At 50.2% G+C, this 24,554-nt stretch overlaps 1 protein-coding gene across 2 annotated transcripts in view; it reads left to right on the forward strand.

Moving 5' to 3' along the window:
- The window catches only part of Chst11 (carbohydrate sulfotransferase 11), a 183,897-nt gene that overhangs the window by 78,231 nt on the left and 81,112 nt on the right, over positions 1-24,554 (forward strand). For both annotated transcript variants that reach the window (XM_041672834.1, XM_041672842.1), the window contains exon 2: positions 15,722-15,807. In XM_041672834.1, coding sequence (XP_041528768.1) covers positions 15,722-15,807 — 86 coding nt within the window. The remainder of the gene's footprint in view (positions 1-15,721; positions 15,808-24,554) is intronic.

Consider the following 24,554-nt stretch of genomic DNA (forward strand, 5'->3'; position numbering starts at 1 on the left):
GCAGTGAGGAAGAGGTGTTCATGCACTTGGAAGCTCACCATTTTGGCAGGAATTGACAAGAACATTGGTGGTGATGATGATTGGAACTGTGTGGAGGATGTGCCAATCATCCTCTGTGTACTTGAGACCCCCGAGTCCCACCCTCAACCCCAATAAGCAGTGTTTGTTGAGCACACAGAACATACAAGCAGCTGTGTGTGACATGGAGGATCCCCAGATGGCACATACAAGCCCTTCAGTCCCTGTCATCTTGGGGACTCTCGCTGAGTTCATCCACAAATGTCATCTAGTCAGTAGTGAGCCCACTGTTCTGTTCTTGAAGGACAAATGTTATTATGTTTAGTGAAACGTCTTCACTGCTGAGTGCCCTGTATCCAGTATCCACTACCACCCCCTCCACCCTGTATGCTGCCCTGTTGTCTGGAGCAGTGTGGTTTCAGCAGAGAGGGACGTGGTTTGCTGAGGATTGCACAGTAGGAAGTAGCAACTTGATACTGAAGCTGGCTTGATTCTAGAAGGTTTTGGCTCCTATCTTGGTTAGGGTTTCTGTTGCTGTGAAGAGGCACCATGACCATGCACTTCTTATAAAGGAAACATTTAATTGTGGCTGACTTAAAGCTTCAGTAGTTAAGTCCTTTATCATCATGGCAGGACATGGCAGTGAGAGAGTTCTACATCTTGATCTGCAGGCAACAGGAAGTAAACTATGACACTGGGTATGGCTTGAGCATATGAGACCATAAAGCCTGCTCCCACAGTGACACACTTCCTTTTGGCCACACCTACTCCAGTAAGGCCACTTTCTAATAGGACCATTCCCTTTGGGAGCTCTTTTCTTTCTTTAAACCCCTGCAACTCCTTATCCCTGGGCTGTGTCATTCCTCTCTCATCGGGACAGTGTGACAGCTCACATCAGATATAGTCCCTTAACCAAATGACTGAAGAACCGTGGGAAAATGGACCAAAAATACAGCCTGGACAGCCAAAGGGCACCTGAAGTTTGTGTTCACTCTAGATGGGCATTGTGATTTACCATCAGGCACTTCCCAAGCGCCAACGCCGTTCCTTCAGTGAGCAGAACGGAGAAGTCCCCTTTGCTCCCTGTCACTGCCATGCAACCAACAAGAAGCAGTTTGTTGTGGCTCCTGCTTGAGGAGAGACAGCCTGTCATGGTGGTGGGAGGGAGGGAAGGAGGGAGGGTGTGGTGGGCGTGGCTTCCACCTGCACAGAGGCCAGGGGCGGAGACTGTTGCTTTCTCCTTGAGCCTTCTGTGGTTCTGTTCCTCCTCAGGGCTCAGGAGTTGCTGACTCTAGTGTCTCTCTGTCTGACCCCTCTGGAGCTGGAAACCCCACTGTTAAAAAAAATAATCCATTCTTGTCATCAGAAAGCCAGCAGGCCAGGATTTATAACCACAGGGTGGGTGACAAGTGGGCATCAGTGTGCTCTTCAATAACGCAAGTATGAGAACAGTCGTTCACACGCATCATACCCTGAGGGTGTGGGGAGCTCCCACACACTCCTGTGCCCAACAACAGCATGTATGAAGCCCTCTGTGTGTGCTCTCTCTGCCTTGGACCCCTCTTCCATCAGCTTATTGACCCCTTAGGGTACTGTTTTAACTCGTATTGAGAAGATGTGGGAGCCAAGGCCTACCAAGGTGACCCACAAATAGCTCAAGGTTCCAGACCTGAAACCCTGACACAGCAAACCTTGTGTCAAAGTGGTAAGGTGGTATTATTGACTCCAGTGGGGAGGGCAGAGGTACAGTGGAAACAGCCAGGAGGAGCATAGGGCCCGGCATCTGTGTGGCTGTCAGGTTCTGACTGACACCTGCTAGCCAGGGAAGACCAGAGAGCACTTACTTTGCTCCTGAACTGCCTGGAGTCGGTGTGACGGCAGGTGAAGGAGTGGGCGCCACTGCCGGTTATGTCTAAGCCGACACAGGGGCGGCTCCTCCACTCTTCTTCCTAATCCAGTTCCCAGACCCAAGAGATGTTTAAAAAGCAGGATTCCCAAGCCTGAGGGGAGGGTTTGGATTGGGGGGGGGGCTGTGAATCTGTGCTGAGCCACTTGGCCATTCTGAGAGGGTATCCATGTTGGGGAGCCCTGGTCTGGACTCAGTGGAAGATCCAGAGGGATGGGTGTCTGTGGGTTCCTGCTAAGGTTTCACCTTTTATACTCAAACCAAAGATGGTGGACATGACTGACAGCCCCAGACACTCTGGGGACCTGGCGCCACCTCATTGGCAAACTGTCAGTTTGGTTGGATGTATCCCATACCATTTTTCACATTTAAAAAGAAATGTGGCGAAATACACAGAACTTAAAGCTTCCATTTGGGTGGGAGAGGTGGCTCAGTGGGTAGTGTGCCAGATTAGTGAATATATGTCTCTAATCCCAGTGTTCCCATGGCAAGATGGAAAGCTTGCTGGTCAGCTAGCCCCACTCACACAGCATTAACTTGACGCACGCAACGTTAGCCTGACGCACACAACGCAAACAGCAGCACCACAAAGGCGCCCTGCCTCACACAAAGCAGAACCCCTGAGTTTGCCCTCTGACACCCACAAGTGCCCCACACATGCCCCACCCCCTCAGGTGGGCCCAACACACACACACACACACACACACACACACACACACTGAATGCTTACTAATAGCTTTCCATTGACAGTGGACAGAGTCATCGGTGACAGGGCTCTGAATTGGTTGTCTCCGTTCTGGGTGTGAGGTGAGAAGCTTGCGTGCTGACACAGGTGAATGCAGAACTCCAATCTGCACCGAATTCTCCTTCTCTACCTTTTTAGTGAAACAGGATGGTGAATGCATTGTCTGGTCAGTGCCCCAGGCAACTTCCCCTGCCTGCTTCCATCTCCCCGGGCAGAATAGAGGATGTGTGTCTGAGGCACACTAGCACCCCTGCTGTATACACACAGCGTCCAGGGTACCTGGGCCGGAGTCTCAGATGCCGGCGATGCAAGGCCAACCTGGCTGAGAAGCGCACAAATGGGTCTTGTGCGCGTGCGAAGAGTGACTTCTGTGTCTGAAGCCGTGGGTCAACAGAAGCTCTGTAGACACGCCTGTACACATCTCACGCTTTGACCCCGCGTAGCTGTGGCCATGGGTCTGTGGTTTTCAGGTTCTGGGGGGAGCCACAAAAGCCGGCCTGTTCACCTTGGAACATCCTGCCCATGGAATGTTCTTGAGTGTTGCTGCCGTGAAGGGAGGGTGTGAGTTATGGGAATCCCGGCCTCAGCCGGACAGTGCTGCCTCGCCCTCTTCACCGCTGTGGAAGGACACTGAGACCCAGTGCGCGGGGGGGGGGGGGGGGGGGGGCAGAGAGTGAGGACAGAGTTGGAGGCTCTATTTGTCTTACCCCAGAGTTCCAGGGTGCCACTCTGTCGTGTCCTTTATCTTGGAGAGTGACCTGCATGTGAGCGGAGGAAAAGGATGGGGCTAAGGAGGCCATCAGAAAGTTCCCTGTGCCACCCAGTGTGCCCACCCCTATTCACAAGGGAGATCCCTTTCATTTCTAAGTGGAAACTGTTGAGCCTTGGACTCTCGCATGTCTGGTCGCCTCACCAAGGTCCCCAGTGTGTTAAATCCCTGAACATTAGGTATTTCCTGAGGGGTCGTTTTGTGTCTGGCGCCACTCAAAGAAGATACTAAAAGTAGCCTGGGCTCCCTATGAGAGGGAAGGGCATTGGGGGACCCTGGGTAACTCCTGAGCAGTGCAATAAATACTCTTGGATTCTTCTCTTTGAAGAATGAGGGCCAAGCCCTAGAAGAGCATCAGGCAGGCCTGTGCTTTATGCCCAGGGAGGGCCAGCTTCCCCCAGTTCTCCTGCTCCTTCCTTCCTGCATCCCCAGTAAACTGTGAATGCTTAGTCATGGATAGGGAATTAAGTCTAGGCTTGTATCTGACCACCTTGCTTATATTATCTAATACTTCCCCTAAGAGGGGTCCACGGCCTTCATCTTGTCCTGGGGGCTGGGGTGTAACTCACAGTCCCAAGATGTCCCGGCACAGAAATGAAATCTTTTCCGGCCTCACACGTCACATCAGGTCACTGAGCTTCTGTTCATATTTTTCTCTAATTCAAGGAGGCACATATTGTGTGACCTCTTTGTGACCTTGGGTGCATCATCAAACCTCCCTGGCCTTGGGTTTCTCCTCCACATAGTGAGAGGCAGTGGACATGGGTGGAGCAGGCAGTCAGTGAGTCCTGAATTTGTTATTCTCAGCCTGTGTCTGAAATGGACTGTCTCACTGTTCTGTCTCACAGGAAGGTTCAGAAGGATGAATTTGTCCCAGCGTGGATGACTTGAGGTCCCCGTGTAGGGTGTGGCACTTGGCTGTGTCCTCAGAACCCCCAGCCCTGAATCTGCTGCTGACTTCCCCAGCCAGTCTGAACAGCAGAGATGCTAATTCATTTGAATGACTCCTAGCCTCTGGCGGTAAATGCTCCATGCTTAAGGATATCCGGCAGTGCCAAACTCACCTGCTGCTTTTGTTCCCTCTGGGTCAGTCACACACTTTTTACTGGTTTTGATCATCCTGGGGTCCTGGAACTGTAATTGTAATTGAGGACCACAGATAGAAATCACAGAAAATCAGCCCAAAGTAACCTGCCACTTTTATTGCAGATGTTGAAAGAAAAAGGCCCGATTTGCCAATACGATCAGGGAGTGTTTGCTTTCAAGCCCCTTCAGTTATTGATTTAGGGACAGAGGCCAGAAAGCCTTGGGGCCATGGCTCTACTCACAGATTTGAGGGATAGAAGATCTTTAGTGGCTCTGTTAAGAAGGAAGACTCCAGGCGTAAGCCAGACTCTAAACGCAGGTGGAAAATTAGGATGTGCTTCTAGATTCTATGGACGTTTCTGTGTTCCTTACAACCTTCCATTCTGGGCATAAGCTAGTTTTGGGTGTGGGCTTCTCAAAAGGTGGGTTCGTAAATCACTTAGATTCCACGTTAAGCTACTTGTTTCAAACACCTGGGACTCCGGCCTATTAGCAGGTCGAATTTTAGACCCTCCAGCCATGCAGGCATGTGCATTGTGGGTGAATGAAGGGGCAATTGTGTGAACAGTCAACATTCTTGGAAAATGTGCAGCGGAGCCTTGCTTTCCGCTTGGGAGGGGGCTCCTGTCTTCCTGGGAGTTTGAGGAGCATGAGCTTGTACTTGTTACAGCTTGTTTCCAGAATGTAGCCGGACCAGGAGGGTTTTTGCCCAGAGGTGGCTACCTATGCCTCTGAGGCTTTCTTCTTCAGCTGGAAAGTCCTCTTCACTGAATGGGCTTGAACAAATGAGATTTTTTTTAAAGGTTCTTCCATAAAGCTATTTATTAAATTAGAAATGAAAGATAGATATCCGGGTTCCTTTCGTATCCTTCCTAGCTTTCTGTGAACCCCGGTGCTGTCCTGGTTTCCCCATCTGCACCCTTAAGAGACTGGGACCTTCCTCCCACCATCTTTCCTTGGTGGAGTCTCCTACACAGGATACTTCTTTTACTCCACTCTTTTGTGGGTGTTGGGTCCCACTCCCAAGGGTGCGGCCCTCTTAGTGTCTGCTGGAGGACGGCTCATGCCTGGTCAGGTGCAGACCACCTGGCGGTCACTGTCATACTCTAGAGTATGGCTGTACCTCTCCAAGTCCAGGCGGTGGACACCTAATGCCCAGGTAGAGTTCATGGTCTGCGGGCCTTTGAGAGACAATTAAGATTAGGTGACGTCATTAGGCTGGGGATCTCATGATGGCATTAGTGGCTTTATAGGAGAAGGGAGACCCTGAGCTAGCACTTCCATGCTGGTGTTACCATGCTACCCTCCGCCATGTTAGGATGCGGCATGAGGACCTCACCAGAAGCCAGGTCCAGGTCCATGCCAGCGCCCTGCTCTTGGGCTGTCCTGGCTCTCCAACCAAGCTATGTTAATTCTGTTCTTTAAGAATGGCCAAGGCGCAGGGCGGTGGTGGCGCACGCCTTTAATCCCAGCACTCGGGAGGCAGAGGCAGGCGGATCTCTGTGAGTTCGAGACCAGCCTGGTCTACAGAGCTAGTTCCAGGACAGACTCCAAAGCCACAGAGAAACGCTGTCTCGAAAAACCAAAAAAAAAAAAAAAAAAAAAAAAAGAATGGCCAAGGCATTGCAGAAATCAAAACAAAACAGACGAAGGCATAGAAGAGTAATATCTATTGAGATATTACTGCAATTCATGCCTACACAGGACAGCTATTCTCACATGGTTCAATTAAAATATTAACCAATTCTTTTTGCTTTGTTTTTTCAAGATGGGGTTTCTCTGTGTAGCTTTGGGGCCTGTCCTGGAACTTACTCTGTAGACCAGGCTGGCCTCGAACTCACATAGATCTGCCTGCCTCTACTTCCCGAGTGCTGGGATTAAAGGTGTGCACCACCACCGCCATGGCTAAAATTTTAACAGATTTTTAAGACAGAGAAGTTTAAAAGTTGAGAAGGTTCCCCCCACTCCGCGTGTGTGTGTATACGTGCATTTGTGTGCATGTGTGCATGTGTATGTATTCCTGTGGATGTATGCACGGGTACATGTGTATGTTCATGTGCAGAAGCTAGAGGTGGACCCTGGACATCAACCTGAGGAGAGCAGGTTGAGACAGGGCCCCTCACTAACTTAGAGCTCACTGATTTGACTGGACTAGTTACCAGCAGGCTCCAGGGGATCGTCCTGTCTGTGACTCTCCACCACCATCACAGACAGTAGGCATCAGCCGACTTAGGACCAGACCCTTTCTGACACACTGGCCGTTCCTACAGACACAGCCTCTGGGCTTCCTGTAGCTGTAGCAGATTACAGATATCTTATTGTTTGATGGCTTTTTAATTGGATTGCACAGATAGGCCCTGCCTAGCTGACTCGGAGGACTTTTAGTAGCTAAAATGTCCTTGTTACACAGAAAAGGGCCACCCCTTCAAGCCTACCACAGCAACAAGGAGCTTGGGCATGACTTTTAGATTTTCTGGAAAAATATCTGACTCTCCTTTGCACTTTACTGGCATTAAGCTTTTACATTTATACTTAAGGGGAATAAAAGTCTTCAAATGTTAAACATTCCCCTTGGGGAACTCACGATAGCCGTCTAAGGTTATTTTTGTTTTGTTTCTCTCTCTCTCTCTCTCTCTCTCTCTCTCTCTCTCTCTCTCTCTTCCCTATGCTTACTCCCACCCTGCTGCCTGGCTGCAGAGAGACTGGGCACCCAGGTCCAGTGGCATCTTGGATTCACAGGGAGGGAGGCAGCTGGCAACATGGGTGTGTTTAATAGGATGCAGCTGCAGTGGCCTGTCCCTGCTGGCCACACTTCAAGGAGAAGGTTTGACACACAGCAGAGCCGTCCCTGGCTCCCCTCCATCCTTCTGTGGCTCTTCCCCATCACCCACTTTTATGACCTTCACCCCTTTACAGTCCCTAAGAGCAGCAACCAGGGCTATCTTCAAACATCCTGGGATCTTGAGATATACACCGTGTTCTCCTTCGCAGTCTCTTAGGGGCCAGAGGTGGGGATGGCTCAGGGTTAGGAGCAAGCGAGGCCCCGGTTTCCATCCCCCACCCTGCAGGGGATGTGGGGAGGAGGCAAACAGAGCTCTGGCTCAGAGGACCCCCATTTGGGGCTGCAGATCATGTTTTGGTTTTCTTTGGGGGGCTTCCAACCATTTGTTTAGAACACGGCTTTCAGTTACATCCTTAGCACTGGATCTGGTGTGAGGTTGGAGTCGTTATAACGAAGAGTGTCAAAGCCGCTCCAACACCACTTTTATTTATTTTGGCTGGCTTGCATGTATGTCTGTATCCGTGAACTCAAGTGTATATATCGGTGAGCTCAAGTGTATGTTTGTGTCGGTGGGCTCACGTGTATGTCTGTATTGGTGAGATTCTCATCTCCTATTTAAATTCTGATTCTCTAACTCCATTTCCATGGTTTTGCTTCAGGATTTTTTAAAATTATAGTAGCATGTTCAACTCATTAGTAATATACCATTATTTACTAAGATAGACTTAAGAGGACTTTAATTCATGACTTATCCCTCTAACTTTGGCCCTCTTAGAATGTTTCCAGTGTTTAACTAGTAGAAAGAAAATACAGTAATGAGCATGTGTGCATGCTTGCGTGTGTGTTTATGTTTAGACCAGAGCTCAACTTCAGGAGTATTCCTCTAGAGCTGTCCTCTCCCTCTCTCTCTCTCTCTCTCTCTCTCTCATCCATCTATCAATCAATCAGCTTATGTATGTATGCATGCATGTATCTATCATATCTATCTATCTACCATCCATCCATCCGTTAAGGCAGGGTCTGACCACGCATAGCCTTGGCTGACCTGGAACTCTTTATGTAAACTCCAAGGTCTCACAGAATTGGCGTGCCTCTCCCTCCCCGGTAGTAGGATTGAAGGCAAGTCTGGTTGGCCAACTAGTCCTTAGGAATCTTTCTGTCTCTTCTTCTCCCTATACTGGGATTGCAGTGATGCAGTGAGCCTGGCTCTTTAATGCAGGTTCTGAGGATCGAATTCAGATTCTCATTCTTGTGCCACAAGTGTTTTTCCAGTTGAGCCGTCTGCTGCAGCAAGCATCTTTACCCTCACAACACTTGATGTCATTTTCCCAGAGGAAAGCAGGTAGATTTGAGGGATTTTAACGCCTTCCTGGCTCCAGGGACATGGCACACATGGCCATGTTTTTCAAGCAGTTTTGTACCAGACAGGTAAGTGATTCAAAAGATAGTTCCCTGTCTTCTTATTTTGTTTTCCTAAACCACACCAGGAATCATGCTCAATTGTCTGTCGTGCAACACTTTGCTGGACCCGGGCCTTGACTTACCTTTGCCTGGGATGCTTTATTTCGGGTTCACGGCCACCTTAGGACAGGAGGCACATAGCTTGTGAACTCCTGTGAACTCATGTATGTTAGTGTGCTAGGCTTTTGTGACAGATGACAAACTGGGTGGCTTAAAGCAACAGAAATATGTTCTCCCACACTCTGGAAAACTGACATGCAAAATCAAGGGGCAAGTTGGCCGTGTTCCCCTTGAAGGCTTCTCTAGGGGAGAATCCTTGCCCCACCCTGCACCCCAGCTTCTGGCAGCTCTTGGCAACCTTGGCATTCCTTGTCCTATCATTGCAACCTTCCGGTGTTTTTGGCCATCTTCTTATGGCCCTGTCTGTGTGTCCCCTTTTCTCCTCTCATTAGGACACCAGTTATGTGGCTTGAGCCCCACCCTCATCCAGTGTGTGACCTCCTCCCCATGTAACTATAATTGCCTTAGCAAACACTCTATCTTCAAATAAAGCTGCAGCTTAAGGTTCTTGTGATACGAATTGGGGGTGAGGCACAATTCTGCCCACAGCGCCTTGTTTCCTGCCTTCTAGGATAGGTAGAGACAAAGGAGAGAGGAGAAGGCTGGGGGAATCGGGGTCTTCCTAAGTGGGGGCTGTGTGGCAGGAGGGGCTGGTGTCATTAGCATGTGAGACATTAGCATGCAGATGCTGCTTGCCCCGTGTTAACTAACACGCAGCTGCCCTGTGCAGGGATGAATACAGGGAGCAGGGGGTTTGGACCTCACAGCCCCCAGCTTCAGGAGTTTCAGCAAAGTTGACCCAAAGGGCTTCTTATCTCCAAGAGCTGCGTCCCTTGTCTGTGAGCGTGGGGGGAACCCCAGAGGCAGACACCGATGTATCCAAGTTGGAGAGTCAAACTTGGAGCACCAGACACCAGGATGAAAGAATGCTGGCGCGTTATCTGCAGCCTGCAAAATATATTCATAAGCGTTCCAGGAAACTGCAGGGCGGCCGGGGAGGGGGGGTCAATTCCCCAGCGCTCAAGGCTGGGGACAACTTCTGTATGGCGGATGCAAGACGTGTGTCACAGCACTGTCTGTATAGTCTCCTCAGAAGGGACATAAAGGAAATTTATAGGGCCTCTCCTGGGTCAGCCGCCAGCTCTGGTCCTTTGAACCGCTTTTCCACAGAGACTTGTGTTTCTCAACTATGAGATTCCCCCCTCTGTGGGTTTCATGAACACTCTCGGTTGGGATATGGGGCTGCCCTTTGCCCCAGTGAGTTTTGCTCCCTGTTTTATGGTCAGCCTAAGTAGCCAAGCCCTGTCACTTCCATTAACAAGAGGCTGGCCATTGTGTACAGAGAAGGCTTCTAAGAAATTAAAGTCCCAAATTCCACAGCCTGTCTCCAAGACTCTCAATAAACTACTGGCTAACATCTAGAACGGCCTTTGATTAATATTTAGCCTTTAAGAAACTCTTTAACTTGTAATAATTTGACTTGTAATAATTGAAATTATGTTTAAACTTTAAAGTCCTTTTTTGAATACTTCACTTCCCCGAAGAAGCTAACATCTAAATAATATAAACCTGATAGTTCAAATTTAGAAAGAATTTTAACTTTTACCAGGACGAAAATACTGTTCAATTAAATCTTACACGTTGGTATTGCTGCATAATCTCGGAAATATTAATACTGCCAGTCTTCTGCTGAAAACATTCTTTTTGGAGGTAGTTTTATTGAGATTTGAATTTATGAATAAATTTTGCTTTCTTCAAGTATAGCGTTCTATGGATCAGGCCACATTGACAGAGCTATGCACCCCCCCCCCATTCTCCATGATGCTAAAAAGAAACCCACATCTCTACTGCCACTCCTGGTCCCCAGCCCTGGCCTCATGTAGACACAGATCCATTTTCTGTGGCTGGAGATTTGCTTCCTTTGTACACATCTAATCTCTCATCTTTTGAAACCATCCTTGGTTTGAAGTATTTTAGGCCATTTTGGAGTCACCTTTTGACTTCTGTGGGTCATGGTCCCGTTGGTCTGATGTCCTTTTCTCAGGGCTGAACTCAGTTTGAGTAGGACTTCTGCAGTTGATGACAGAGCTTGAGTCACTGGCTGACCAGGTCACACTTATTCCCACCCAGGACCAGTCCCACCTCTCCGATCCTTGGCCCGTCTTTCAGGCTTACACACTGTGATGCTTAGGAGAGACCTGACAGGTCCAGCCTGTTCTGAGGTCTGTACTGTATAGCCACTCTGAGGTGGCCATCTGCTTTTCCTGGTAGAACTCGAGAAACCATGATTCTAGCCATAGCTTATGGACAGTTTCTCCTGGGTATCCCTTCCTCCATTCCTGCCTGGGTATCCCTCCTTAATGTCTACTGTCTCCCACTTCTTCCCCTCCCCTCCGCTGTGCTCTCTGTGGGTGACAGGTGTACGCCACCAGCCAGGCCATTTTCTGAGCCGTGTGTCTCAGTCTGTTCCGCCTTCCGTATTAACCAACCACAGGCCGTGTGACATCTGAACAACAGAAATGCATTTCCTGCAGGTTAGAGTACTGACAGGTTAGCGTCTGCTGGACTTCCACTTCCAGTGTCATGGGTGTGTGTCTTCTGTGCCCTCTAGGAGTAAAATGTCACTTTGATTCAGACAGTAACCCTACTCTAAAGGCCCTGTCCCCATGACTGAATCACCTCCTGAACGCCCCCCCCCAACTTTCAATGTAGGAATCTGTGGGGGTGGGGGAGAAAAGGGGTACAGACATTCTTCCTATTGTGCTTTCCACCCTGACAGTTTGACTCCATCACTCCCCCATTCTGAAGACTTTCTCAGCCCTTTCCCTCTACCCCTGTGCTGGCATGGAAGTGACCTCACTGGTGACTTTCTCTGGGACTCTCTCCTTGTCCCTGCCCCCGCCCCCTCCCTGATTTAAGGCTTTAACAAGTGGTTTTCCTTGGGCTGGACTTTGCGTTTTGAAGTAGACACGGCAAGTAGACACTTGCTCGTATTACTGCCGAGGGACTGGGGGAGGCGATTGCAGAAGCGGCATTGTTTCTGAGGAATCCATTCAGTGGTCATTCTTATCTGTTGTGAGTGTTTGAATGAGAGAGTCTGTTCTTCCACATTGGGTACTGGAGCCCCTGGGGAAGGCTTCTGGGTCAGTGAACCTCCCGCTTCTTAGATAAATGCTGTTGTGTGTCTTTCCCGCGATGCGGGAACATTTACTGAATCCTGAGATTTATGTCCTCGACCTTCAGAAGCTGAAAGTTCTATTCAGGGTGGTCCTGGCTTTATGACCTTAAATACTAATGGGTACCGATATGGGAACTGACTGTAATAAAGACTTGGATTTTTCCCAGATCTGTGCACCCTGAGGAGGGAAGGTGATCGGGTTCGTGTGTATTAGGCATTTGTGGAGTCCATTGGACATTCACTGCGCGGTACTGGGGGCATCTTTTCAGGTTAACTTTTCTTGATGTTTTTGCCTGTTTGTTCTAGGCCTCCCCTTAACATTCTTTCTATCTATCTATCTATCTATCTATCTATCTATCTATCTATCTCTTCCAGCCTGGCTATGTTCTGTTAAGTCACTGGCCGAAAGCAGCTTCTTTATTCATTAACCAATAAAAGCAACACAAATACGGAAGGACTTCCCACACCATGGTTCTCCGGGGACGTTCCTATTGTTGGTGGCCTGAGTACGGATGGGGGTTTTGTGAGGATTTGTAGACTCAGTTTACCGCTCACATTCGTGGACACCTAGGACATCTACGACAGTAGGTTCCATTTGGATATTTGCCTAGGCTATGAGCTGGTTGTTCTTTCATTCTCTTGAAAACCAATTAGTTATGCAAGTGTGTGTACACATGCGTGTATATGAGCATATGTACCTGTGAATATCAGAGGGCAAATTGCATGAGTCTGTTCTCTCCTCCCACTATGTGGGGTCGCAGGGATCGAGCTCAGATCTTCAGGCCAGACAGCATATGCCTCTATCCGCTGAACCATCTTGCTGGACCTGTTGCTCGTTCTTCACCCAAAAAGTCTGAAATCTGAGCATCCAAACTGTGAAATGTTCAGAGCCCTGTGATGCCCCCCGAAAGGTTTTGTGTTCTCCGCACACACAGGACCTTCTGCACGGGGTAGGCTTGTTGTCACCCTTATAAATAGCACAAAGGCCCCTTTGGCTTTTGTGGCCTGGGGTGCCAAAGTCAGTTTACGTGGCGCCCCATGAAGTCACAGGTAAAGGACCTGAGCTGCAGGCCCCACACGTCCAGGCTTCTTAAAGACCTTGTTTTAGGAAAATAAACCAATTAAATAATACTGCCCCCTGTAAAAGAAGGCTTTTAATGGGTTCCACCGTGGAGTGTTCAGTGTGGCAGGTCCCGATGAGCTTGTCTGCTGCCATACGGAGACTTCAGTCTTGTATGGCACGGGCACAGTTTCACACGTTTTATGGCCGTGTTCTCCCGTCCAAGCGCCGGTATGCCATTGTGCAGATGGAGGACCTGCGTGCCCTCAACAGTTTGCCTCCTTTTTGGTGGAAATGAAAAATGAAGTCATAAATTAAAGAAAAACACAAAGTAGAGTTTCTCCCTCACTTTCCTGGGGCAGCCGTGGAGAAACAACGAGCCAGTGTTTTTCTGGACAGCCTAATCAAATTCTAGCAGCTTTTATGTGTTGACTTTTGCTCATAGATCCCTCCTCCTGTGGGAAAGCTGCGGGACTTGCAGGGTGTGTGCAGCGCTTGTATTGGATCACCAGGCTCCAGAACAGGGATCACCAAACTCCAGCCCCAGGAGTCTGCCTACTGCCTATTTTTGTTAAGCCATTAAAACAAAACAACAGAAGAAACCTATTTCCTAACACAGGAAGATTCGGTGAGCGTCCGATTCCTGTTCCTAAAGGGACCCCGCTAGCTGGCTGCCATGCAGGCCTTCCTCTTTGTGTGCCTATTGTTCTTTGATGACACATCGCTAAGTGCCACTTGCCCTTTCCAGAAAAAGCTTGCCAGCCTCCCCTGAGGAAGGCAGGGAAAGGGAGAGAGGACATGCGGCCTCTCCTACCAGGAATGGATGCTCTCCCCTCAGGGTTTCCACAGGCTCAGAGGGAGAAGTCAAGCAAGGGAGTTGGTTCCCCTGGAAACCTTCCAGAAGTTACCTGTTGCTTGTGAAAATTAATCTTCACGTGTGTGTGTGTGTGTGTGTGTGTGCAGGCGTGTGCACACATGAACGCACACACAAAGCCAGAGTTGCTGTCAGGCATCTCCTTCTTTGAACCGTATTTGAACCTGGAACTTAGCATTTCAGCTAGGTCAGTTGGCTGGTGAGCTCCAGAGTTCTCCCCTCTGTTTCTCCAGAACTGGGGTGACCCCCTTGTGGACATATGACACTATACCTGTTTTTCAAATGTGGCTTCTGGGTATTAAAACTCAGTCCTGCATGCTTCCGTGGCAATGGCTTCGCAATGAACCATCTCTGAAGCCCCAGCCTCTTCGCTTTCTGACCTCCTCAGGTTGGCACCTGCACGGCCCCTCATCAGCCCTCTTAGTCTCTTGACTATATTCTGATTGGAAGGTGGCCAGCTCCTTCTCAGCCCACATGCTACTTCAGGAGGAGAGGTATTCCCGTCTTTATACCAGGAGCCGAGCAACATTGATCATAGGCCATGTGCAAATCTAGTGGATTCTCCAGAACAGGAACTTCGAGCTTGTCCATTCACCAAGCACTTTTTAAACAGTCTGTGTAACTCAACCTTTGCAACCAGCCCAGACAGGTTCTCTTTCCGTCCTCTTTCTTACCCAGATGAGGGGCAGACAGAGGGAATAGATGGTTTGCCTAAGGTCGTACAGCTGGCGTATGGTTAGAGCCATGATTCAAACCCAGGCTACCTGTTCCAGGGCATGGGAGACTGTCCCCTTGGCCACCATTGCCAAATGAACCATCTCCCAAGCCCCACAGGTACAGGATGTGACAGCAGATAGTATGAGCAGCTGTGTTACTGGTCTGTATTTATGTCCTCCGGTTTCTATTGTCATTTTAGAATGTATTTTTTCTTACGTGGACGCCCTAATAACTCAGCTGTCAGCTTGACACACCTGCTAGAAGAAGCCTCGGTTGAGGGTTTGTCTCCTTCTGATTTGCCTGAAATGCCTGTGGGACATTTTCTTGGTTGCTAATTGATGGCGGAGGCCCAGCTTACTGTGGGCAGTGCCACCCCTGGGCAGCTGGGCCTGGGTGGTATAAGAAAGCAGACTGAACCATGAAAAGCAGAGACAGTCCTCAGGGTCTGCGTCAGTTCCTGCCTCCAGGTTCCTGTCTCGTGTGCCTGCTCTGTCTTGACTTCCACCAGGAGCTATAAGCTTTCCTCACAAGGTGGTTTTGGTTCTGGCGTTTATCACAGCAACAGAAAGCCAACCAGGGCAGACGCTTAAACTGAAAGTCTTCCGAGTTCTGCTGGGCAGCCTCACCAGGCGGCCTCCGGGAACAAATATCCGGCACCTTCTCAGTGTGTGTGACTTTGTCACCTCATGATACAGTTCTCAGACCACAGACCTGTTGCTGGGTGACGCGAGACTATGCCACCACACCCAGGACAGTCACACTCACTTCCTTGGGTACTCTGAAGGTGCCTTCTGTAAGGGGCTGTGTCTCAGTGAGCTTTGACGCCTGTCTTATTTTCTCATGTGCTATGGGAAGTGATTTTGTGTGGTCCGTGGTGTTTGGGTATGGACACCCGAATGCTGGGGACAGAAAAGCGCGGTGCTCTTGCAGTCCGGGACAGCAGTGGGCTTTCTCTGGCAGAAGCCAGACTTTTCTGCTTTGCCGCCCCCGCCCCCATGTCTTTCCCTCTCTCGGTCAGCAAACTTTTGTAGCTATTTTCTGATGAACTTCACTTTCTCTCTCCAGTCATGCGGAGGAATCCCTTCGGGATGGACATCTGCTGCCGGAAAGGCTCGCGAAGTCCGCTGCAGGAACTCTACAACCCCATCCAGGTAGGACCCCGGCCTCTCTGCTGTTGGTGTGCTCTGGGGATCGGATGTGTCCTCCATCCTGACATCCTGCCTCCAGTGGTTGCCTTCCTGTTTAGCATCCTTAGTCTGAAGTCCAAGATACTCCCCAGCCTGAAACTTTTGGAACAGCAGTGTGACACCACAAAGTGGGAAATTCCGTGTCTGACCTTACAGAGTGGGTCCCAGTGACAGTGCAGATGCACGGAGATCCTCTATAACGCTATCTCTGGGCTCTGTGTGTAAAATACTTATGAAATATAAAAGAACCTCGTGTTTAGACTTGGATCCTATCCCGAGGTATCTCACTAGTGTGTACAAATCTTCCAGAAATCTGGGGAGGGGGACACAGATCTGAACCATTTCTTGTCTCGAGCATTTTGACAGTGTAACCCAGGAACATTTTAGAAGTTGTAGAAAAAACAGTTTGGAGACATGTGGAGGATTTGTATGGGATGATGGAACTTTTGACCTTCCTGGGGTTTGGGCCTCTGAGCTCACCTAGTCCCGGTAAGTGACTAGTCCTAGTAGCTATGGGACTCTGAACTTCAAGAGCCTCCAGGCTTGTGAAGCCCCTTGCTGGCACTCCCAGAAAGACATGATCGTGGATAAACTTGCCACCCACACCCCACGTGGGTTTACTGAGACCCGGCAATGGCCTATATGCCACACTCTCTACAGAAGAGTCTCTGGTTGGGGTGTGGGCATGAAGTGATTGTCCTGTCTTTCTGGCTCGTTAGTTTAACAAGGTGGCAAGCATGGTGCCAGTGACCTTGAGGAGAATAGGAAGCTGGACTTGGGGGAACTTGCCTTTCATGGGAAGCGAGGGGCAGCCAGGAGGCCTGTCACCTTGGCAACAGCTACAAGTCACTTAAGGGTGAACGGAATCTCTTGGGCTGGGCACCCTGAGGGAGTGTCGCCTAGCTAACTGTTTTCTGGAGCAGAGAGCTGATGCTTGAGCAGCTAAGCCGATGCTGACGGACTTTAATAAGTAGCTGCCGAGAAATGTGTGTCGGGGGAGCGATGGCCTGGTCGTAACCTCAGGGCTCTGTTCAGCGCTGAATTCTCAGTTTTGTATTTCCGTAGTCCATGCCGCCTGGTGGGAAAAGATGACAAACTCTCGGAGTCATCACAGAGGCCTGAACCCGAGATCTCTGTCCACTCTCTCGTCTACCACCTGTGCTCTGTTCTGGAGGACAAAACATGACTAGAGTCCAGGCACCCCTGGTGGCCTCATGGCGTCCAGAGATGCCCCTCTCCCTGCTCCGTCCCGGGGCTCCAGGTGTGACTTGGACAGAGCAGACAGGTGATTGCAAGCAGAATGTCTCCTGAGTCATCCCCTTCTGCCCTCTGCAGAGACTCAACAGGGATTTGATATTTGGGTTTCCTTTGGTGCCCTCAGTGACCTGGCCATCCTAAGTGTCCTAGCCTTTCTACACTGTCATCTTCATGAAGAGATCAAGTCAGGCTTTGGTCACACGGAGGGTTTCTGGTGTGCTGTATTGAAAGCCACCCAGACTACTACTCCATCACAAGCCCCCCCCCCCACCCCTCTGTCTCTCGCTCACTTGCTTGCTCTCCATACTATGTTGATGAGCTGCACAGGACGCGTGGGCAGTCACTTCCACTGTAACCAACCCTCTGGGCAGAAAGGCCGTGGGCTGTATCTTGCCTACCACTTATCTCCAGTGCCCAACACTAGACCTGACTGATATCAGGGGTCCCCGAATATCTGTTACTTTTGAAAGAGCCAAGATCGGGATTTCAGTTCCCACTCCCCGCGTCTCTAGCTGTGCCAGCTGGAAGGTGTGAAGAGTCCTCACCCAGGTGACAGTTTCCCGTCTGAACCCCGCTCTGAAATGCTTGGAAGGACAGCACCGTCTGGGGTTTGTCACTTCCCTTGACTTCAGAGTCAGACTCGGTGTCCCCATGTCCTAGCGATGTGACTTTGGACAGGCTGCAGTACCACTCCGAGACTGCGTCCCTCTTTTATAATACACCAGGACTAAGACCAAGTGCTGGTTTTGGGAGGCGGTGACCTGCTGCTGCCTGTCCTCCTGCTCTGGTCACTCCCTGGCCCTCTGCCATGTGACACGCTGGGCTTAGAGGGTGGTGAGGCTTCTGTGTTGGTTACTTGCACTGCTCCAGGACTGGTGTGCATGATCCTGTATGGCATCTCGACAGACAGTCGGAAGAGGTGACGTCACCCCCCCCCACACACACAGTGGTGCGAGTGTTGCTTTAGTGAGATACATTTAACCTTGACCTAAACCTTAGGGTGGCGGGGAGGTGGCCCTGACCGTCACAGGGGAGGGCCTTGGTAGATGACTCTCTGCCCTTCAAGGACATCCTGAGCACATTGTCTGGGCCTCTCCAGCCCATGCAGGCAAACATTGTTTCAGGAAGATCACCCCAGTTCCTGGGGATGTAGTCTGGGGATTTTTTTTCTGGGTCTAGCTTCCTTTACAAGTGGCAGTTATACCCATTCCCGCACCAAGTCCTTAAGCAGGGCTTTGTTTTTGGAGAAGCAGCCCTGCTTAGCGGTGGGCTGTGGAACTGAAAGGAGGGGCCCAGCGCTCCAAGGAGCATAAACAGCATCTCCTTCCTGAGTCATCTCTGCTCAACACTGGATTGAGCTCCCCTGCGTTCTCTCATATTTTCCTGCTGAAAAGCTGCCGAGCCTGGAATGGCGTAGTCACCAAGGCGAGTGACAAACTCTGTGCAGGCTCCACCCCAAACTGTCCCCAGAAATGCTATTCACGTCTTTGTTTTTGCTGATTGTCTATGTGGGCTTAATCCAGGATGGGTTAACGGAGACTGTTTATTTTTTATGATGAGAAACTTAACTTCTTAGTAACCTTAGACACATGCCCTTGGCCAGATGCTTTCTGGATTGAGGATTTGTCTCATTGGATCTGCATGTGAGCTCTGGCCTAGATGGTCCTGCTCCTTTCATGGATAGGGAACTGGAGCTCCTAGCTTTGTATGGTTTATCCAAACCCAGATAGCCAGTAGGAAGCAGTGAGGATTTAAGCGCAGAAGGAACTCCACCAGTCTGGGTACATAGGACACACTGTCACTAGTGACTTACACTACTGTCGCCATCGACACTCCCTCAGCAGGAGCCACCCTCCCCCAAACAGCTGCACAACCAGCGAGGTTTTCACTGGGTCAAGACCCAAATAAGCCCTGGGACAGTTGGCTCTAATCTGACTTCTGTATCCAGGGTTTTATTTTTAGTACATTGAAAAACCCCAAACCATCCGAAGGACAATTGGTTAAGGAAAAAAAAAAAAAAAAAAAAAGAACAACACCAACTTTGCAGTTGATATTCTTAGCAAAATAGCACTGTAGCGTCTTATAATTTTCCTGGTTCGCTGCTGTCTCCCTGGCCCCAAAATAAAACATAATTGCCGACCGGATCAGCTGGCACCGAGTCACCCAAAGTTCAGGAGTTGCCAACCACATGCTCGTGGGCCGAGCCATCTACGGGCCGCCCCAGCTCAGTGCAGACCCACAGGGCAGAGCACTGCTCTCAGCTGGGCGAGAGGCTGTAATTGTCCCTGAATGCCAGCGAGGGCGAGACAGCTTGTCCTCCTGCCTCCCCACCTCCTGGCCTCTCGTGGGTTCGCGGAAGTCCTTTGCAACATCGTTCACGCGGCTCAGCCCTGCCCGGCTGCCACTTTCTTTAGCGTGTGTGCCTGCCCTGTCATTAGAGTGTTTCAGGGGGCAGGATGCGTGGCTCAGTGCTGACCATAAGTGTAGAAACAGCCCAGCTAAGCCTGCACGGGGCATGGCAGATCGCGTGGGTGGCAGGCTTCCGAGGGTTCCTGGATCCTAGTGTTTGGGGATCCGGTAGTGTTCTAGGGGACCTGTTGTAGAGAAAAGAGGATCATGCGTTGCTGAGTGTGGCTGAAATCCTGAAGTCTGAGGTCCCATTACCTCTGTTACGGGACGGCCTCTTGGTGTGCTCCAGTGAGCTTTCTCCTCCTCCAGGGTAACACAGGACTAAGGGCGGAGTGAAGGGAGGAAGGGGAGGAAGGAGTCAGTGTTCACGGAACATGTCATACACATCTGTGACCACTCTAGACATTTTCCAAGCGTGATCTCGCCGTCGTCCTGGTGGGGATGGAACCCAGGGCTCTGCACGTCCTGAACTGCCATTTTCCCTACCACGGAGCCACAGCGCAGCCTGTCACCAAACCTTTACAACCCTCTCCGGTTAAGATCTCTGATAACCCCGTTCTTTCAGAGGGAGGGGTGGAAGTCTGCCTCGCTTCCACCTGGGTGGCATCTTCAGCCATGCTCAGCACATTTTGCTAGTTCCACAGAAGAATAAACAGAGAGAGAAAGGGCCCCAGAAGAGAGATAGCTGGAAAATCTCATGGCAGAGAACTCTCACAGATGAAGGGAAATGGTGTGGATGAGCACCCTTCCCCCAAGTCCTGTGCACAGTGGAGATGCTACAGAGGAGATCACCCTTGAGTCAGACCTTTGAAGACACATCAGGTGTCAGAAGCTTACAGCATTGCAGACAACAAGGACAAACAGCAGGGTGGGGGTGGGGGTGGGGTCACGATCATTCACATTTAGAGGAAGGGAATGGCCTGCAGTCAGGATGCTGCTGGGGCCTGGTTGGAAGGAACAGGAGAAGCCTTCAGTCCCAGGAAGATTAAGTGGTAGTTAAAGTGGGGGGATAGCAGGGGCCCTGGGAAATACTCAAGTCACGAAGCAGCTGTACCTCTGACTCAGCTGCTTCTCTAAAACAGGAGGCTCCCCAACTTTTGGCCTCATCACCACTGCCTCTAAAGTGACGGTGTTGTGATTCACTGGTGGCTCCCAGCTTCAGCCACCCCTGAGATACAGAGCCTACGCCATTCCTTTTGTGGCTGATTTGATCTGGTCTGGTATTTTGCCAGCGTGTCAATGGGTTCCAAAGCTTCTGGGGGTTTTGTTATGGGCTTCAGAGTTCAAAAGCACAGGGCTGAAGGGCCCTCCAGGTCTTCATTGGCAGACACCTTTCTTTGAGTCTAACACAAGCCATCTTGTGTTCCTGTTTTTGTGATCAAAAGAGACTTCAGACTTCTGATATGAAGGCAATGTTTTCCCAAGGGTAGTAAGGGTTCTTGCTCCCTGTAGCTCCCCAGAATTGGTGCCCCAGATAACAGATTGGGACAAGATCCCTCTGAAAGGGATCCCTGAGCTCTCCTGTGAGAAGAAGGGAAGAACGTACAATAAGGCCGGCCACCAATCAGATGAGGTTTCCGGGGATCAGTTGCACCTGCCAAATAATCAACAAGGAGGAAGGCTGTCTGCTTTTGTGGTTGCTGTCTGTGAAGAATGTTGGGGGTACTACCTGCCAGGAAAAGCCAGAAAGGGCAGCTCTTGTTCAGCCCTAGCTCTGCCACATCAATTCCTTCATTACCAACCACCTGGTCAATGCTGCGCCTGTCTCATTAGCTTCCTTTGACCCAACAGCTGTCCACCAGCCAGAGAGGGATGGATGTAGTTGTAGTCTGGTATCTTACGCAGAGCTGTTACCGATAGTTGGCGCGGCAGGATGGCAGCTGGCCGGCCAAGACGAAATAGTACATGAACCCGCCCTACCTATACCGTCCTCCTGAGTGCCGCATTCACTATTCATGACGAGTGACATTAGGCCAGCGAGGATCGTCGCAAAGCCAGGCACAGTTGGGCTGCCGTTTTGGGCTTTGGTTAGCAGCTCCATTGTACTCAAGCAGAAAGCTACCCTGGTCAGATTTCCAATCAGGCTAGGACAGGTGGAGACCTGGAGTGAGATGCAATTCAGGTCACAGGAGAGGAGGGGATATTTGAAGTGAGGGCACCTAACCCAGTCATGTGACCTGGGGCCATTTCGCTTGAAGAGAATCAGAGGAAGGTACCTATCTTACAGGAGGATTGAAGGCATCACCTACCCAAGGCTGAGCGGAGAAACTGCTCATTCAGGAAAGGGCTTGCTTCACACACAGGGGGTCTGTTCTACCCCAGCACTCATACAGAAGGCGGGGCCATCCCAGAACTCAGGGTTCACAGACGGGGATCTCTGGGGCTTGCTGGCTCTGAGGGCACTGTGAAGGTCAAACTTTGTTGGTCAGGGATTGCCAGTCGTCAGGGTCAAGTTAGGAGTCAAGCTAAGAGAACACAGTTCGTTTTGGTTTATGTCGGATCTGAGGCTCTGTGTGAGCTAGACCCCCATTTGCAAGCCCACAGATGCTATCTCCATGTACGGTACAAACATGTCCATTGCACACAGGCCCTAGACAGCAAGCAGACAGAGTGACTCCCATGGTTGTGTCTGCTCTGAGCCCCTTCATAACTCTGTGACCGCCTTAGGAATGGGGGTGTTTGTTAAGTAAGCCCCTCTTCAGGGTGGCGATGAGCCTTTGAGTTCATGGCTAACTCTGGCTGCCTCTGTAGGCTCCATACGTGGAAATTTGGAGAGGAATTGTGGGAACTAATGGGGTTCCTCCAGGGGAGTCGGTGTGAACAGATTCCGATGCATTTCAGTGGGAGAAGAAGCGTCGGGGTGACAGAAGTGACCTCAGCAATCGCCGAACGGTAACACAGCTGGACAAGCCGCCATTTACCGAAAGTTATTTCCTGAATTACCCTCAATTAGGGGCAGCCTCTTCATAATTTGATCTTTCTCTAAATTACACAACTCAAGCTGCTTTGCGGCCAATTGGAATTTGACCTTGTCCGGCGATGAGAGCGTGCCAGAGCCTGGATTGCTGTCAAGCTTTAAGGACGCTACTATGGGGAGAAGTGGAGGGGTCTTGTCCGTCCCCCCTCCCCCATATACATACCGATCACTGCAGATCTCAGGCAGAGGGCTGAACATTTTCAGCACTGGAGACCTTGCCTATAAAACAGGAATACAAAATGCAAAGGTTTTAGCTTTTTCAGAATTACATTTGAAAATATATAGCGGTCTAGGCGCGCAACAGATAAGCCTGACTGAGTTGTTGCTGCTGATTGTTGTTTTATTGTTGTTGTTAATGCAGAGGAGCCCTCCTCTGGGGAGCACTCCCTGCTTCTCTTCCTCTGGGAATTTCTGGTAGCCACTGACAGGTAAAACATGAATTTTAATAAGGTATTTGATACAACCCAATGCATTCAAAATATGATATTTCTATGTGTCATTGTTTTTTTTTTTCTTTAAACCACTAAGGTATCCTATGTTATCATTTTCATATACCGTCTGGAGTACAGGATTGTGTTTGACCCCAAAAGCATGTCTGTCTTTATTTGGCCTCTGGCTACCATATTGGATGGTGTGGCCCTTAAAATGGCCCTCACTATCAGTGCTTAACTGCAGGTGTGTCCTTGGTTCCATTCATGCTGGCTTCTTTAGGTGAGAAGCCCTTTAGCGGGTAGGGGCCATGTCTCGTGAGTCTGGGGGACTCGGCTGGTTTCCTAGCCAGTCATAGGCAGGGACTGGCCAGGTGTGTATTGTATTAGTTTCCTTTCTCATTTATTCTAACTAATGATTTACGACACCGCCTATCACGGCAGGGAAGGCCTGGCAAGTGGAGTGGCCACTGGCTTATCATACCAGGGTGTCAGACAGAAAATACCCTCAAGACCCACTGTCCAGCAAACCAGTCTCTTCCAGCTAGGTCCCACCTCCTAAAACTTCCAAAGACCCCCCCCCCCCCATGGTGCCACCAGCTGGGGACCAAGTGCTCCAACACTGGGGTCTGTTGGGTACACTTCACAGTCAAAACCTACCATGAGGTACGGAGGCTGTGAACTCAGCCACTTTCTCCTGGACCCTGCGAGCTCAATGCTGCGCCGACTTCACTCCCCAGAGCCAGAAACAGCCAGACTTCACCACGGACGGGTTCCTAGGTATCTTAGTTACGGTTACCGTTGCTGTGATCAGACTCCATAACCAATGAAACTTGGGGAGGAAACGGTTTATTCAACTTATACTTCCACACCACAGTTTGTCATCAGCGGAAGTCAGGACAGGAACTCAAACAAGGCAAGAACCTGGAAGCTGGAGCAAGGCCATGGAGGAGTGCTGATTACTGGCTTGCTCCTCCTGGCTTGCTCAGCCTGCTTTTTTACGGAACCCAGGACCACCAGCCAGGGATGGAGCCACCTACATTTGGCTGGCCCTCCCTGAATGAATCACTAATTAAGAAAATGCCCTGCAGGCTTGCTGCAGCCAGAACTTAGAGAAGCATTTTCTCAGCTGAGGCTCCCTCCTCTCTGATGACTCTAGCTTGTGTCAAGTTGGCAAAACACAAGCCAGCGCAGGGAAGTTCAGGGAAGACTTTCTTCTTTGCTCCAGGCCCGTGCCTCTGCATCCCACCCTCCTCACAGGCTTCCTAAGAACCTAAGTGCAGGTACCCAGAGTATGTCAGCCTTCCCTCTCCCCATCTGGCCACCCACCTCACCCTACAGTGTGTCAGCTTTCCAACAGCACAGGGTAAATGAAGGAGCCCTAAGTCGTGAGTTCAGAGTCAAAGCCTTCCACGAACTGGCAGGGCCACCTTCGGGAAGAAATCCAATATCTTGGGGGTTCAATTCCCCCATCTGGAAAGTGGGAGTGGCATACTTAACCTCACTAACTACAACATAACAGTTAAGACTTGGGGTCCTTAGAGTCAGGATCCTCAGGGTCAAATCCGTACTCACTGGTAAGAGAATTTGGAGTATTCTCCTATTCTCTCTGTGCCCCAGTTTCTTAATCTGTAAAGTGG

The sequence above is a fragment of the Microtus oregoni genome, unplaced genomic scaffold, assembly GCF_018167655.1.
Source record: "Microtus oregoni isolate MIOR12 unplaced genomic scaffold, Mior012 000001F_ref0000356, whole genome shotgun sequence".
NCBI classification, from domain to species: Eukaryota; Metazoa; Chordata; class Mammalia; order Rodentia; family Cricetidae; genus Microtus; species Microtus oregoni.